Below are 15037 nucleotides of genomic sequence, written 5' to 3' on the forward strand. Positions count from 1 at the left end.
AAGGAAGAATATTCCCGATATTAAATTGCTTTTTTTTCGAAGTTTTATGACAATGTGCTTAATTTTTTTTATCATGATTTAAGATAATATTGTAACTCCTTTAAATCGACAAATTTATCTCATTCATGAAAGTGTGCGATCCGATAGAATAATGTCGGACTGAACCAAAATGTTTCTTCATAAACGTTATAATGTAATATCATTCATTACCATAACACATTATATTCGTAACGAAATAAAAAAAAAATATTTTTAATTCCTTATTAAATAAATCTATTATTATGCGCCAAAATATAGATAATACGAATATCCGGATATTCGTTTATTATAGATTTATGTGAAGAATTAATCGTAGATATTAGTTGATATAGTAAGGTGGATACACAAAGGATATCTTAAATGGGTATACTGTATACACCATACAGATCCTAATTTAAAAAAATTCAAGTCCGTATTATTATTTATAACTACCTCAGGTACTCCTCAGGTCTTAGTTCAGTATACAGAAAACTTCTATATATGTCAAGATCCATATGAAAATATTTAAAAATATCGTTATATCAAGTTATACGTGTATTATTTATTTCATGGGGAGTTGGAAATAAATGGGTAATCCCCTGGAGCGTGTCACTCATTAAATATTAACTATTTTAACTATTTTAAACTAAAATTAGTAATTTCCCGGCTATCTATATATGAGACCGGGAAATAACTAAACGAAGATTCCCGGTCATTTATAAACTCAGCTAATCAGCTAATCACTCGCAAATTTTAAAAATTAGTATGAAGGTGATCATGAGTGACACTTAGTGCGACAGGGGATTACGACATATATATCCTGTATGAGTATATGTTTCTCTCGTGGAGTGAGAAAGTAAAATTTTATGTTTACCAAATGTTTAATAATATCGAATATCGGTATACCGGCGTCCCTTATCGGATAATAAGATGTCATCCCAATATATTCATCTTTAAAATTATGAAGTGCGACCGAATTGACCAGTACCTTCAAGATTATTCAGGATGTGTATTATCGCAATTGGTGATTAGATAGAATTAAGTATCAAGTCTGAAAATTTGCAAGACAATCTAATTTAAACAGGAACGAATAAATACTCACATAACGCACGCACGATTCAGGTGTCTCTTAATAACTTTAGTATGTATATTAAAATGAAGTTTAAACGGTTAAGAATTAAGTTCCGCCTCAAGGTCATGTATTTCAACTAGACAACTACTATAATTTATATTTGTCAAAAGAAGAATTCATGGACTCAAAAATGTGCTAATTAATTGTATAATTAATTCAAGAAACAAATTACTTTAATTAACGCATACGATAGAATGAAGTAATTAAATCTGGGGTTATAAACATCTTCAACAACTTCATATGGTAATTATTTTTTTATTTCTTCAGCAAACTCTTCCCTCTTATGCGATTCGTAATATACCTTCCATGCAAGTTCATCGTAATCTACATGAGGATCATATTTTGATGGAAAAGGCAAATAATCGTTAGGGTCTTCGTTTTCATCTGGTTTGGTTTTAATAAGAAAAGAAAAAAAATGTTAAGACGAAACAAAAAATGTTTGAAACCATTCATTATGTATAATTAATATTATACAAAGGTTAATAATAGTATTTCAAATTTTTTACCAAAATGCTTTGGTTGAACTTGCTTGAAAGAAGGACTAATGAAACGACGATAAACAAATATTCCTAGAAATATTAAAGCAATTAATGATTCTAACTTAATTGATTTCTTCATTTTGATTTCAGAGGGATACTGTAGTGATTATAAAAATTACATGGTGAATTACTTTGTGGTAATCTGATTGGCTGAATATCAAAGATTCGAGGCCGCATTAAGTTAGTACTATTCTTATTCATTGGCCAATCACAATTTCCAATCACACAAATTTTTACAATTGGTAATCTGTTAAATGATTTGAACGAGAAATTTAAATGAATAATGCAATATAATATTAATAATTAAAATATTGATAATGAATAATTATATAGTTATTAGTTTAAATATTCGTAATATAATAAGAGAGTTTACTGTATGTGATCAAAATTTTAATTTAATTGATGAATGAAATATCCACCACCGACTTTAATATTTCACGTAAATCATCATAATGTGGGCCGGTTTTTTGGCGCTAGTTTTAATAAAATAATACGAAAGTACATTGATACAAAATATTAAGTTGCTAAGTTAACGTAAGGAATATAATACAGTAAAGTATCTATTATAATTACAACCTTCATAAAACAAATATAGAATGGCTTGTCCTAATTTAATCTCATTTTAATATTGTTTTTAGTCAATAATTTCATTCATTAACGTTATAAACCAAAAAATTGGTTTAATGCATTATAAAAAGAATACTTATATTTGAGTCCTTTGAATTCCTTTAAAATGGAATACTCTCATGTTTTAATTAATGAGTTCATCCCTTCTTGTTATCGCAGAACTTAATTCCGTGCTACAGCCTTGACCATAGTTAAAGATATTGATGATGCTTTCTTATAAACCTTATTAATGAAATTAACAAACGTTTGTTAATAAAGATATTAGCCATAAATCGAAAAAAAGTCAGAATACAAAAATTTCATAGTGTGGCAAGCCAATCTAACCTGGAGATAGCTGGTCTTCTGCGAAACCCGCTTTCTTTGAACTAGGTAAACCTCTCCCTCCTGTTAGATAGTCCCTTTATCTATGCAGTCAATTTCTATGAGGAATTAATTAATTTATGTCATAATTAATTAAAGCTATAGAAATTTTATAACTCTAATTCAAAATATTTTTCTTTATAATTAATATGTAATATTATCCTCGCTTATAACTTTTTATGTAGACATAATTTTGCATTACTAATATCGAAAAAGGAAAATGTTATACACTTACATCATCTCTTCTACTACTGTCTTTAGGTGATTTACTTCCTTGAAGGATAATCATTATTAGGATTAATTATTTTTTTCACTATTAAAAACCAAAATTTTTCTACATTATTTTCATTTCTAGTGATAATAATATACAATAATTACCCAATTACCATGGTTTGAGCATGGTTAGCAATATGATAATTTGCTTCAGATACAATTCAAAGATGTAGCTTTCGTTATATACTTTGAATTTTATGGTTCAAGGAATTATTAATTTGAGTGTTATATATATATATATATATATATTATAAAATGATTCAGGAACACTTGGATATGTGATGCTTTAAAAATAAATTTGTTATCTTTTTAAGTATATAGAACATTATGAGATCATTATTATGAATAATTTTCTTTTAAGATTTCTCCAAGAATTATTTCTTTAACAAATTTTGAACCTTCATAAAATCTTGATAGGAACTATTAAAAAAAAAAACGTTACGGTAATCTAATCATCTTACATGATTATCCGAATGAAATTCGAAGAATAGCATAGATGATGATAGATTCGTTGGATGATCAACTGTAACCGGTTGATTAAAAAAATTTTCGAAGATCATGGCCCAGAAAATCTTTAATCGTAATCCTGGTAATTATGAATGAAAAGGTTTTTCATTTATGCATATTAACGATCCATGAAAATCCACCAATTTGTGCGCAATTTGAATCTGTGCAATTGAATTTGTGCAATTGAATTTTTAATATTTTTAATATAGTATCAATTAATTTTTGTCCGCAAATTTCCGAGATAGATTACCGATTCCTACCTTATATTATATTATTAATTTACAGAAAAATTTTTTAAAAAAAATAAATAAAAATAAATAAATAATATTAGATGAACTTTAACGGAATGAACTCTTTCATTTCCGAAGGGATCAATAATTTCAATGAAGTTAAAAACATTTTAAATAAAAATTACTCACTGATATATTTCTATTAATAGTTATACTCAGTTTAAAATAATCCATCTCCTATGATATAATTTTAAGAAGTTAATTTAGAACGAATATGATTCATAATACGTTTCCTTCTGTTCTTTCCTTTTGCCAAGTATTAATACTCTATTGTTATTACTAAAAGGAGTTCTTATCTCCGTTCTATAAAGTTGTTCTCAAAAGATCATGTTGTATGATATTATAATTATAATTATAAAAATAGAAAGATTAAACCTCCTTAATTGTTGTGATCAAAACCCTGTCTCGACTGTCTAACCAAAGTAAATGATGACAATAATGAAAAAAGTGTGATACGATATTAATAACAGTATAAAAATCCATGCATTATATTGACACAAAAATCAACCAAACCCCTCTTCAGATTTCCAATTAATAAAAAATTTTGTCTTTATTAAAAAGACATTACACAAAAAAAAATTTGAGAAATTTTATTATTAATCATTAATATTATATTTATTGGTTCAACTGTATTTTATTTTGTTTGAATCAGAGTAACGTAAACAAAAGGAATCTTGTCATAGATCTTAACTTTGCAAAGACTTTTTTTTTTAATAATTGATGGTAAAAAATGCCAAGAGCACGTCAAAAAAGAATCATTTAAAAATAATATGTTTAGTTTATGTACAATAATTTTATGAATCATGAATGAATTAATAATTATTAATACTGTATCGATCTTGATTTTTTAAAAGTAAAAAAAAATAAAAAAAAATATAAAAAAAAAAATAATAATTTTTTCTTATTAATCTATTTGTGTAATTTATCTAATAATAATATCGATTATAACAATACGATCTGATTATTTTTTGTAAGATCCAAGAGTATTACAAAATTTGTGTTAACTTCACTAACTTTATTAATTAAGAGATATAAATCTTTTTATAATAATCTATTTTTAAACAACCTATTTTAAATTATTAAGAAAAAGTTTTTGGAAGAAAAAAAAAATATTTTTGAAAAATTCGAAATAAAAATAAAATATATATATGATAAATATGATAATTGATCTTTATCACATTGTAATGAAGTTAAAATATTCAATAAACACTTTTTAAGAAAGATTTCATTCCTTATATAGAAGAAAAATAATAAGATTTAACCGTTGCATATTCTGACATTATTTTTAACGGTTAAATTTTTTTTTCAATATTATAAAGTTTTATTTTGATTCGTTTGTCATTTAAGAGAGTTAATATGAATTAATAATAATATTAATCTTCCGAATACTTTAATTTACATGTGAAATATATTTCAAATTACAAATACAAAATTCATTTCTTTGAGAGAAAAGCAATTAAGATTTTGACACAAGAATATTGACATATTAAACGTTGTGTAACATATAATAAACATGTTTCTTCCCTTTGGACGCGAATTCTTGTATTGCAAAAAAAAAATATTTGCGAAAAAGATGAAAAAAGATGATGAACGGGATGAATAAGCGAGAATAAAATGAATATAAGTGAATATAGAAATAAATTGATAAATGTCTGACCAAAGCCCAAATTGCGTGAAATCCGGGATATTCCTAATTGATATTCCACGAAAAGATTTGTCCTTGTTACATAAATTATATAATTATATTGTACAAAAAAACCTTGAAAACTTGATAATAATAAAACTTTGTTTATTCTTTTTATAAATTTAAAATTTAATTAAACACAAAGCACAAAAACTATAAATGATGACGTGATTCAAAAACTCTAGAATGTACATGTAATGTTCGATATCTGCTGACATAATCATGAATATTAGTAGAAATTTCTAGATTTACTACATTTACTACTATGAAGAAGAATGAGAATGCAGGAGATATTATGTATTGCATAAACTCATGTTACATTTTAAAACGTATTTAAATCAATTTCATAAACTAATTCTTGGTCTTGTTATAAAAGAACTTCGTAATCTCAAATTTTCTTTGTTTAACACTCATTTTAATAATGAAATTTTTTTTACTACTGTACTATAAATATAAATATAAAATAATATAAACAATAAAATGAATATAAACAATGAATATAAAAAAGGTTTAGTAAATAAAAAAATTTCGGTATGTTTATTCTAAAATACTTAAAATCTATTTTTATATTATCCATCTTGTATATATGTTTAGTGCTTATCTAAATAAAATCCTGTACGCTGCATATGCAACTTATCTGGTTAATGTGTATTCATTGTTTTCTAAAAATAATTAAAATATGATGTAATTACATAATGTTGATTACTAAGAATATCCTTTTTTTAGGCTTTTTCGATCAACATTCGAGATAATTTTGTGTATTACAAAACGCGCGTATTTAAAGAATTAAAAATTCCGTTCGATTAAACTTTTAATATCCTGTGATGCATTAAAAATATCACGCGATCATGAATCCGGGAAAAAAAAATTATATATATTTATTTATTTATTTATTTAATTTATTTATTTATTTATTTATTATAGATTTATTTGAGATCATGAATACAAAGTGCCATAATTTAATGAAATAAAACTATTATCTGTTATAGTTATCAGCTTATGTGGTTTTTATAAAATAAAATAAAATAAACTTATCATAATTCATATGTTCATATATTTAAAAACAATAATTTTGTGGTGTTACTAAATTATTATTATTATTATTAATATTATCGTTATTATATGTTGTCAATGTTTGGTTTTGCTTATCATATTGATTGGAATTATGAATTTGTCCATTAAAATTCGTGTAAGAGACAAGATTATCTTCATTATTTGATTGATTGTTTAAAAGAAAATCATTACCTATTAAATTGAAGTTAAAAATAGAATCGTTTAATGAAGGAAGTGTAAGCGAAGGGCGTGATGTTTCTATAGAAGTAGTATTTGATAATAATTGCATGGATGCTTTGTTGGAAGTTGATTGCACGGATGTTTTCTTGGAAGTTGATTGCATGGGTGATTTCTTGGAAGTTGATTGCATGGGTGATTTGTTGGAACTTGTTCGCTTTTTCTTAGAGTTCGAGATTTCAGCTATTTTCTTATAAATTATACAAGTTCTCTTATGATGAATTTCATAAACATTATTAACCAATCTTTTGTAAACTTCTCTTTCTTCCCGAGTTGCGTTCTTCCACAAAATACTGGTTACTTTGCTAATTATACGCATATTATAAGTTCCTTTACGTTTTGATTCTTCTTGAACATTTTTCCTACAGATTAAAAATGCGTTTGGAGGTCTTTTTGGTCTATACGATGATAAATTATTTAAAGAACTAACTGATGAAAGAAATAATTCTGGGTTGTTATGTAATGGAGGGAATATGTTCCTTCTATCAAGTCTAACAATTAATGAATTTGCCAAATATTCGATTGAGAAATCGTGTGTTGCCATTGTTATTAAATGTTATTTTCCTCTTTTTTTTTTTATTTTTTTTTAAAAAAAAGAGTGAGAGAACGAAGAGGTTCGAGTAAAATTTTAGGCATTTTTATATTGATTTTTTTAATCTTTTTTTAGTTAATATCACGGAAGTATAATATATTTATAGAAACTTGTATTGTAACTTATATATAGATTCATTATTAATATTTTTTTGTGTGATATGTTTAGTTTTAAAAAGAATGTTTACTTAAAAAACTCGTGTAGCTTTAAAGTCAAAATAATCGCAAAAAAAAAAAAAAAATTTTCTATTTTTGAATATATGGTATTATGAATAAAATACTTGTTCAAGTTAAAAAAAAAGTTTTGTGATCGATTTAACCAAATTTGGTTTTACTAAAATAACTATATAAACATCCTACTTTTTTGCCTTTATTTATTAATTAATTAATAATGTACAATAATATTTTCGGTAAATTTCATTAATTAACCTTATATTCTCTAGTATAGTTTTTTTTTTTACATTAAAATAATATATTATATATATGTATATATATAATATGGTATTTTATAATGATTTACAGTATAAAAAAATATATATATCATCATTCTTATTATCATAATCATTCTATGATCTATGATCGATATAAAATACGCGTTTTTTTTTTAGATACGCGTCTTGATATAATTCATATAATTCATTTCTTTCTTTTTTTTTTAAGATATTTTTTTTTAGAATATAATTTGATTGGCTTCAAAATTACGAGAATAATTTTTGTCTTTATTCTTATAATGATCCACTTTATGAATGGTAATACTGTACTAGTTCACAGATTTATGATTGATTATTGTATACACTATACAGTATACTACTAACGTTATACAATATATCTCTTGGTATTTTAGAAGAAACATTCTTATTTTACGAAATTCTGTCTTCTGGAATAGTTGATTATTGGAATAAATTTCAATGTTATGCTAACAAATTGGGTGAAAAAGATTATTTATTTAGAATAGCATAAATGGATCAATTGTCATTCATTCGTCCTAAGTTATTTATTCTTTTTTTTTTTTTTGAATCAATAATATACATGCTCTCAAGCATATCTTTTAAATCTATAAGGTCTGTTATAGTATCTAAAGTATCGTTTGTACAGGACCTACCTTATCAATAGTTTTTCCATCGATATATAGCGATCATCACGTGAACTCGAAGAGTGAAATGAGTGAAGATCAAATGTTGGAATCACCAAATATGGTGTAATGTAGTATATGTCAGTCACAAATTGACCGTTTCACCATTAAAACTCAAGAATAATATGTTTATTTATGCGTAAAGAGAATAATTTGGAATGGTAGATATTATAAAGATTATTACGGCGAAATTGGTATTTTTTTCTAATATTACCGAACTTCTGAAAATAATCCAAATAATCGAAAAGGTTCTTCCTATAGGTAAGTATCGATAATATATATTATGAAACGGTATACAGTCAACTCTTATCTAAGTATTCCCCATAATGAAAATTTGAAAAAAATGTGCATTTAGAGTGTGTATGCATTTAGAGAGAGAAATTTTATATGGTCTCTAGTACTGATGAGTAAGAGGGTGCATTTAGAGAAAAAATATATATAATGCGTGTATTTAGAGAGTGAATTTAGAGAGGGTTGACTGTAATATAAGGCCACACAAATTCGAATTTTCGGTTCACTTCACCCGGCCGGGTCACTTTTTCAAATTTCAATAAAAAAAAGTTTATATATAAAAAATTTATCATGTGATCAGAACGTAATTTTATTGGCGGGTAAGTTTATCACGCGGCTGAGAACTTCTAGAGCGAAAATAAATTCCTCCCTTTTAAAAGTCAACCAATCAAATGTCACGATTTTATATATAAACTTTTTTTACTAATAAACAATAAACCCCGGGTCCCCGGGTCGATTTTAAATTTCAATGTTACGTGAACCGAAAATGTGGCCTAATCTTTTATAATTCATGAAATCATATTTTCACAAACTTTTATCATAATTTTACTATGAAATGTCTTATTCTCATTTAGTTTTTACATATATACCAATTTACAAAAGCAAGTCGATGTACTTACTGTACATAATTTCTTTATTATTATGATAAAAAAATATATATATTTATTTTTTCTTAATTATTAAAATTTGCCTTTATCTACAATGTATAATATTTAATTATTATTCAACATACAAGTATACTGTATACACAACTGAGGCAATTTTATCATCAAAACAAATGAGAGAGGTAAAGTATTTTAATACATAATTAATATTAATTTAAATTTTACTTTGATTTTAAAAATCTTGTAATTATAATTCATTTTTTACATTACATAATGTTTTATTTATTAATAAATAATTTTATTGAATTTTTTTTTTTTTTTGAATAATTAGATAAACTAAATTTAAAAGAATAAAAAAAAAATATTCAATTATCGTGGTCTATCTGTTTTTATATAAACTGGTATGTATTATAATTAATATAAATTAATGGTCTTTTTTATTCAGTATCTATCCTTCGATTCAAATATCAATAGTAAAGGAATGACTTGTAGTTTTTTTTTTCATTCTTGATGCCTCTTAATACATATCCATTTGAATTTTTTATGGTTACCTTAATTACGTATAAGTTCGATATAAACTAAACCGAAAATTTATTATTTGTAATGTAAAAATTTATAAAATTTAAGGACAGAAATGTAGTAAGTAATTAAATAATGTAAATTTCATTTCATTAAGAAGCAAATTCTAAAATTGAAATTTAAGTTCAGCTTCGGTTAAAAGTTAAGAGTATCTAATCGGATTTTATTTAATTAGTAATAACTATTTTCTTTTTACTTATGTACCATGTACCCATGCGTATTTAAACTATGAGACTTATATTCATTTCTCCGTTTTTAGTAATTTATAAATAAAGACTTTCTAAAGAAAATAAAAATAAAAAAAAAGAGATCTAAATTTATTGACCAAATTTTTACATGTTGAGTTATTCTTAATTTTTTTTTTTTTAATAAAAAAAAAAAGAAAAGATTATGAATTTATTTTATAATACTGTAGTATCATTATATCTTTTCGTATTCATACGAATGCCGAGTCAATTAAAAGATAAAAAACTTTAAAAGTTACGATATACATATTTAAATTGTTCGGCTGTTTTTCTATAATACTTTCAATCTTTCAACTTTAAGAATTTTGATAAGCTTTATAAATCATGTATCGAACATTCGAACTTGATACTGTACATTTGACCAATAATAAATAAACTATCATTCAGAATTGGCTTTATACCATCCTTCTTTGAAATTGTATTTTGAAAGTAAAAAATATTTAATATTTTTACTTGTTCCTTCTCTTTAACATTCACCTAATTCAATACATTGTCATTTAAATAAAAATTTCTGAAATTATCGATCTCGAAACTGCGGAAACTCATCGTTATGAAGATCGGTACAACCATCAAGCATAAAATTCTCCGCAAACAAAAAAAAGTTTTATCTTTCTTAGAATAGAATGGTTCAAAATACAAATAGTTCCACGCAAATACATCATGATACAACTTCAATTACTACACAAAAGATTCAATTACCTGACATACCAACGAATTCTCATAATTTATTATTGGGTTTGTCTGCTCTTACATTTTTCACAAGTTTAACTGGTTCAGCTTTATATGCTCGTCGTAAAGGTAATATTTCTTTAATGATTACATCGCTAAAAATGATTTATTCGAATATTATATTAATTTTATTTTAAAGCATCTGAATATTTAAGAGATTCAACAACATTATCTCCAACAACAACATCATCATCTCAATTGAATTCGGCATTTCGATTTTCTTTACAGGCTTTCGCTGTTGGATCGATTCTTTGTGTATCTGCTAGTGGGTTAATTGCTTTTGGCGTTGGTAAAATGCTTGGAGTACGGAACGTATGTAATTTATAATTTAATTGGGCTTCATATTCTTTCCTTAACTTCTAAAGTAATTTACATGATATTTATTTCATCTAAATTTTTGAATTATTATTATTATTATTATACAAAAATATTTATCTTCAAAGCTATACGAGTTTCATAAAAAAATGGAAGAACTTATTCCAACACATACATCAGGATTACGTAAATCTGTAAGAAACTCACAGGATATAGATCAGCAACAAGAATGGAAAATTTTCGAACAAGAATGGATAGAGGAGAGAAATAAATATCTTGCAGAGAGAGAAGAAAAAAAGGCAAAATGGAAAAATAAAAAATGGTGGAGAGATTAAAAGTTATTTATCGTCTCAATCTTACGAAGAAAGCATTTTTACACTCTAAACTTCCATCAGGTAAGTATTTATCATAAAAATTTACGATAAATTCTTCTGGCTTGAAACCAAACTTTTGATAAAGAATCTACAATAAAAAAATTAAATTTAAGTACAATATTATTTAATGTTTTTATTTTGTAATCAAAAAATAAAATATGTCTGAAAACAAATACCATTGCGGGATTATTTGCTGAAACATGAAGCGTAACATCTTTCCCGATATTTGTCTACCATAAAGAATGTAAATTAATAAAACATAAATATATAGAGTAAAACTTAAAGATTCAATAATAACAGATATAAACCTGAATTAAGTGATATACCATAAACCTGTTAAAGGGTGAAAATTGTGGAATTAGAGGTTGAAAATACTGTAAAAAACTATTGATAACAAAATACTTACTGTCCAATTCCCGACTTTTCCCATCCGGGCGCAACAGCGATGTATGTTATATAAGCTTGGGGAGTCATAAAACCACACCCAATTACCAGTCTCTTATACATAGCAACTATACTAAAATCAGGGAAAAGAAGATTTTCCGAAACTAATATTCCCGTAATAACATTTATTAAATAAAATCGCAAGAGGGTTAAACTGTAAGAAAGATATTAGATTTACCGTCAATTCCTGGCCAAAAACATTTCTGCAATAAATCATTAACTTGATCCAAATGTTCTTTTTGGAAATAGCAGAAATCTATAGGACTGGCTGGTGGCGGCAACCAATTGGGATCATTCCTGTTTATAGTGACATAATAATTAAGTTCAAAAACATAATGTAATAGACATATTCAAAATATATACCGGTGTGGGTATCTGATGATGTCCCATAATAATCTTAATTTTTGTGGGATAGTTTCATAATCCCTGCGAATATATGGTTTCAATTTTCTACTATTGAAAGGACTTGTCCAAGCTTCTTCTGCAGTAAGGGTAGTTGCCAAACGAGGAATTCCATACAATCTTGATGCAAAAGAGTTTTTATAAGGTGTATATGTAATCTATGTTGTATTAGAAGAAGTTTATTACAATTTGACTGAATTAAATCTGAAAGAATATTGTATTTTGATATACTTCAGTTTCTTGTTTATAATTCGTCTTTTCTTCTGCTTGATCGTGAATGGATGTTTCAGTAATTAACTCACGAAGTGGTTCTTCTTCCTCGTCGGACGTCAATGGTTCAAGAGGTAAAGAAGACCTCATATGTTCTGTGACAATTGCATCAATATCAAAAATTTTCAATCCATTTTCTTTTTTTAGCTAAAAAACATTAAATATAGTTATTAAAATATGGGATTTTTTAATAAAGAAAACAATGAACATTTTTATTACCCTACGTAGATATAACTTTCTCTTTAGTCTAGCGGCTTTAGGCGATAAGGGTTTTGAAGAATATTGTAATTTATGTAGAAGATAGCATTCTTCTTTTTGATCCAATGGATTAGGTTTTTTTTTCCTTGGTGGTTTAACTGGTAGCTATTGAACCAATTGGATATTGTTATATTCAGAAGAAAATACCTTCATTATAACACTGGATAATAGTAATTTGGTTGCATACATTGTTAGATTCGTTTCCGTCTCGTACAATTAGTTTTAACCGAACAGGTGCTGGAGTAGTAGTAGTTGTTGTAGCTACAATGGTTGTAGCATTTTCATGGAGTTGCCCTTTTGTTTGAACCTAGGCATTTGGGATAAAACAGTGCCTTCAAATACAATAAACTAAATTCTAAAAATATTATTTACCTGTTCAATAGTTCCTTTTATTTCTTCGTGAATCCCAAATTTATCATTAGGTGCATACTTCTTTTTTTTAACGATCGTTCGTTTTGCCCAAAGTTCAGGATAAAGTTTTTGTGGGTCGAAAGTATTAGCAAAATCTTGAAAATGAGTTGGTGGTATAGGACATACTTTAAAAATTGCGCGAATTTTTGCTGAAGTTGAGAGAGGAGGCCTCCCACGTCTTTTTTTAATCGATGTTTGAATCATTAAAAAAAAAAAGAAATTATGAAATTACGAAAATTTTTCAAATTCAATTAAAATTATCAATCACGTGAAATCATGAAATCAATTTCGATATAATTTTTAGTTTACAAATAATTAATAATTTCAAATAATTTATTAGATATGTTACATAATATTACATATATTACATAAATCATAAAAATCATAATATCTTTTGATTGATTTATTCTTCTAATAAGAATAAATTGACCTTTGGACCATTAGGATGAGAAAAATTGAATTCTTCGACAGCTGGTTGATTAATCCCGCCGCATGCAGTTTCCAAAACTTTAGTATATCCACCTAAAATAAAGTCACTTTCATAACTAGTCCTGTATATCTTAATTTCTTTAAGTGATTTACATTTCTCGATTAATTTCCATATAAATAAATTTGGTGTATGTTCAGGAACATAATAAAGAACCAATTCCCTTAAATTTTGAAACTTATCGAATATGTCAACTAAAAATTCGATCTTAATATTTGCAATTGAAGTAAACGTGAACGAAAATGTTGTCAACTGGGAACAATGATTAGTAAGTAATTCGAGAAAAGGATATGTCAAATCAGGGATCGATTTCATATTATGGATTATTAATTGTTCAAGCGTATTTTTATTAGAGGCGATCAATTTTTCTAATCCCTGAATTGTAATAAGAGCACAATTACTAAAATTAATTGATACTAATTTTGTGCAATGGGTCGCCATTGCAATTATTGCATTATCGGTAACTTTTGTTGATGCAGTCAGATCTATGCTCTTCAACTTTTGTTTTTCAAATTTCGCAAGAGCAAATAAACCAACATCTGTAAGACTGGAACGAGAATTCGCCAAGTTAACATGTTCAAGATTGTGACAAAAATATGCAATCTGAGATACTGAACCATCCGCAGCTCCAGAACAGTTGTCAAGTATGATATGCTTCAATTCTGGAAAATTTTGAACTAGAGCTTTCATAGTCGATTCCGTAATACTTTTAGCTCCAGTTAAATCCAATTTCTCAATAAAATTATTAGAAACTTTCATATAACATAACTTGCGTATTGATATTGTTGAAAGAAATGAAACGTCACGAATAATTAATTCTTTCAAATTCGGACACCGTAGAACAGCAATTCCTAACCAATTTTCGTCGACTGCGTCATATAAAGTTTCTTGCACTTCACTAACATCAATAGTAATTACACATAATCGAGTTTGCTCTCTCGCAATATTTGGTAATATTATGAGGAATCTTTGGAAAGACTGAAGAGCTGTTGTACTACCAGTACCGAACTTTGGATATCGCCACAATTTCGATGTAGCGTATTGATTCCATTCTATATTTACAAGCGCACAAATATAGAGATCTCGAGGTTCAACATAGCTAAAAACACCGTGAAGGGCAAGATCGTGTCGTTGATATTGCATGCTTTATTAAAAAAAAGTTTACAAAATAACATTTAATTTAG

General features: G+C 26.2%; 5 protein-coding genes across 5 annotated transcripts; 1 reads left to right on the forward strand and 4 right to left on the reverse strand.

Moving 5' to 3' along the window:
• Positions 1 to 1397: 1397 nt before the first annotated feature.
• On the reverse strand, positions 1398 to 1768 carry OCT59_007342 (uncharacterized protein; the record flags this gene model as incomplete). Its single annotated transcript, XM_025324601.1, has 2 exons — positions 1398 to 1534; positions 1657 to 1768. 2 exons carry the CDS (start codon positions 1766 to 1768, stop codon positions 1398 to 1400), a joined length of 249 nt encoding a protein of 82 aa, XP_025185352.1.
• Positions 1769 to 6329: 4561 nt separating this feature from the next.
• OCT59_007343 (uncharacterized protein) lies at positions 6330 to 7327 on the reverse strand. Its single transcript, XM_025330082.2, has one exon. The coding sequence runs from the start codon at positions 7262 to 7264 to the stop codon at positions 6488 to 6490; it is 777 nt and encodes a 258-aa protein (XP_025185354.1). The 5' UTR covers positions 7265 to 7327; the 3' UTR covers positions 6330 to 6487.
• A 3451-nt stretch (positions 7328 to 10778) lies between these two features.
• OCT59_007344 (uncharacterized protein) lies at positions 10779 to 11696 on the forward strand. The gene is made up of 3 exons (XM_025331597.2): positions 10779 to 10961; positions 11032 to 11204; positions 11336 to 11696. The coding sequence occupies exons 1-3, from the start codon at positions 10787 to 10789 to the stop codon at positions 11540 to 11542; spliced, it is 555 nt and encodes a 184-aa protein (XP_025185355.1). The 5' UTR covers positions 10779 to 10786; the 3' UTR covers positions 11543 to 11696.
• Positions 11247 to 13570, reverse strand: OCT59_007345 (uncharacterized protein; the record flags this gene model as incomplete). The annotated part of the gene is made up of 10 exons (XM_066148074.1): positions 11247 to 11669; positions 11758 to 11811; positions 11890 to 11914; positions 11988 to 12129; positions 12204 to 12322; positions 12389 to 12585; positions 12659 to 12844; positions 12917 to 13060; positions 13143 to 13262; positions 13328 to 13570. The coding sequence occupies 10 exons, from the start codon at positions 13568 to 13570 to the stop codon at positions 11550 to 11552; spliced, it is 1350 nt and encodes a 449-aa protein (XP_065998640.1). The 3' UTR covers positions 11247 to 11549.
• A 199-nt stretch (positions 13571 to 13769) lies between these two features.
• On the reverse strand, positions 13770 to 15018 carry OCT59_007346 (uncharacterized protein; the record flags this gene model as incomplete). Its single annotated transcript, XM_025314333.2, has 1 exon — positions 13770 to 15018. Exon 1 carries the CDS (start codon positions 14994 to 14996, stop codon positions 13770 to 13772), a length of 1227 nt encoding a protein of 408 aa, XP_025185357.1. The 5' UTR covers positions 14997 to 15018.
• Between the last annotated feature and the right edge of the window lie 19 nt (positions 15019 to 15037).

The sequence above is a fragment of the Rhizophagus irregularis genome, chromosome 15 (assembly GCF_026210795.1).
Source record: "Rhizophagus irregularis chromosome 15, complete sequence".
Classification (NCBI taxonomy): Eukaryota; Fungi; Glomeromycota; class Glomeromycetes; order Glomerales; family Glomeraceae; genus Rhizophagus; species Rhizophagus irregularis.

What these genes read in the sequence shown, in the direction of transcription:
- OCT59_007343 (XM_025330082.2), bottom strand. Translation starts at nt 7,264, where the DNA reads ATGGCAACACACGATTTCTCAATCGAATATTTGGCAAATTCATTAATT.
- OCT59_007344 (XM_025331597.2), top strand. Translation starts at nt 10,787, where the DNA reads ATGGTTCAAAATACAAATAGTTCCACGCAAATACATCATGATACAACT. An exon ending in TTTATATGCTCGTCGTAAAG is followed by an intron (nt 10,962 to 11,031) that starts GTAATATTTCTT and finishes TTTATTTTAAAG; the next exon opens with CATCTGAATATTTAAGAGAT. An exon ending in AAATGCTTGGAGTACGGAAC is followed by an intron (nt 11,205 to 11,335) that starts GTATGTAATTTA and finishes TTATCTTCAAAG; the next exon opens with CTATACGAGTTTCATAAAAA.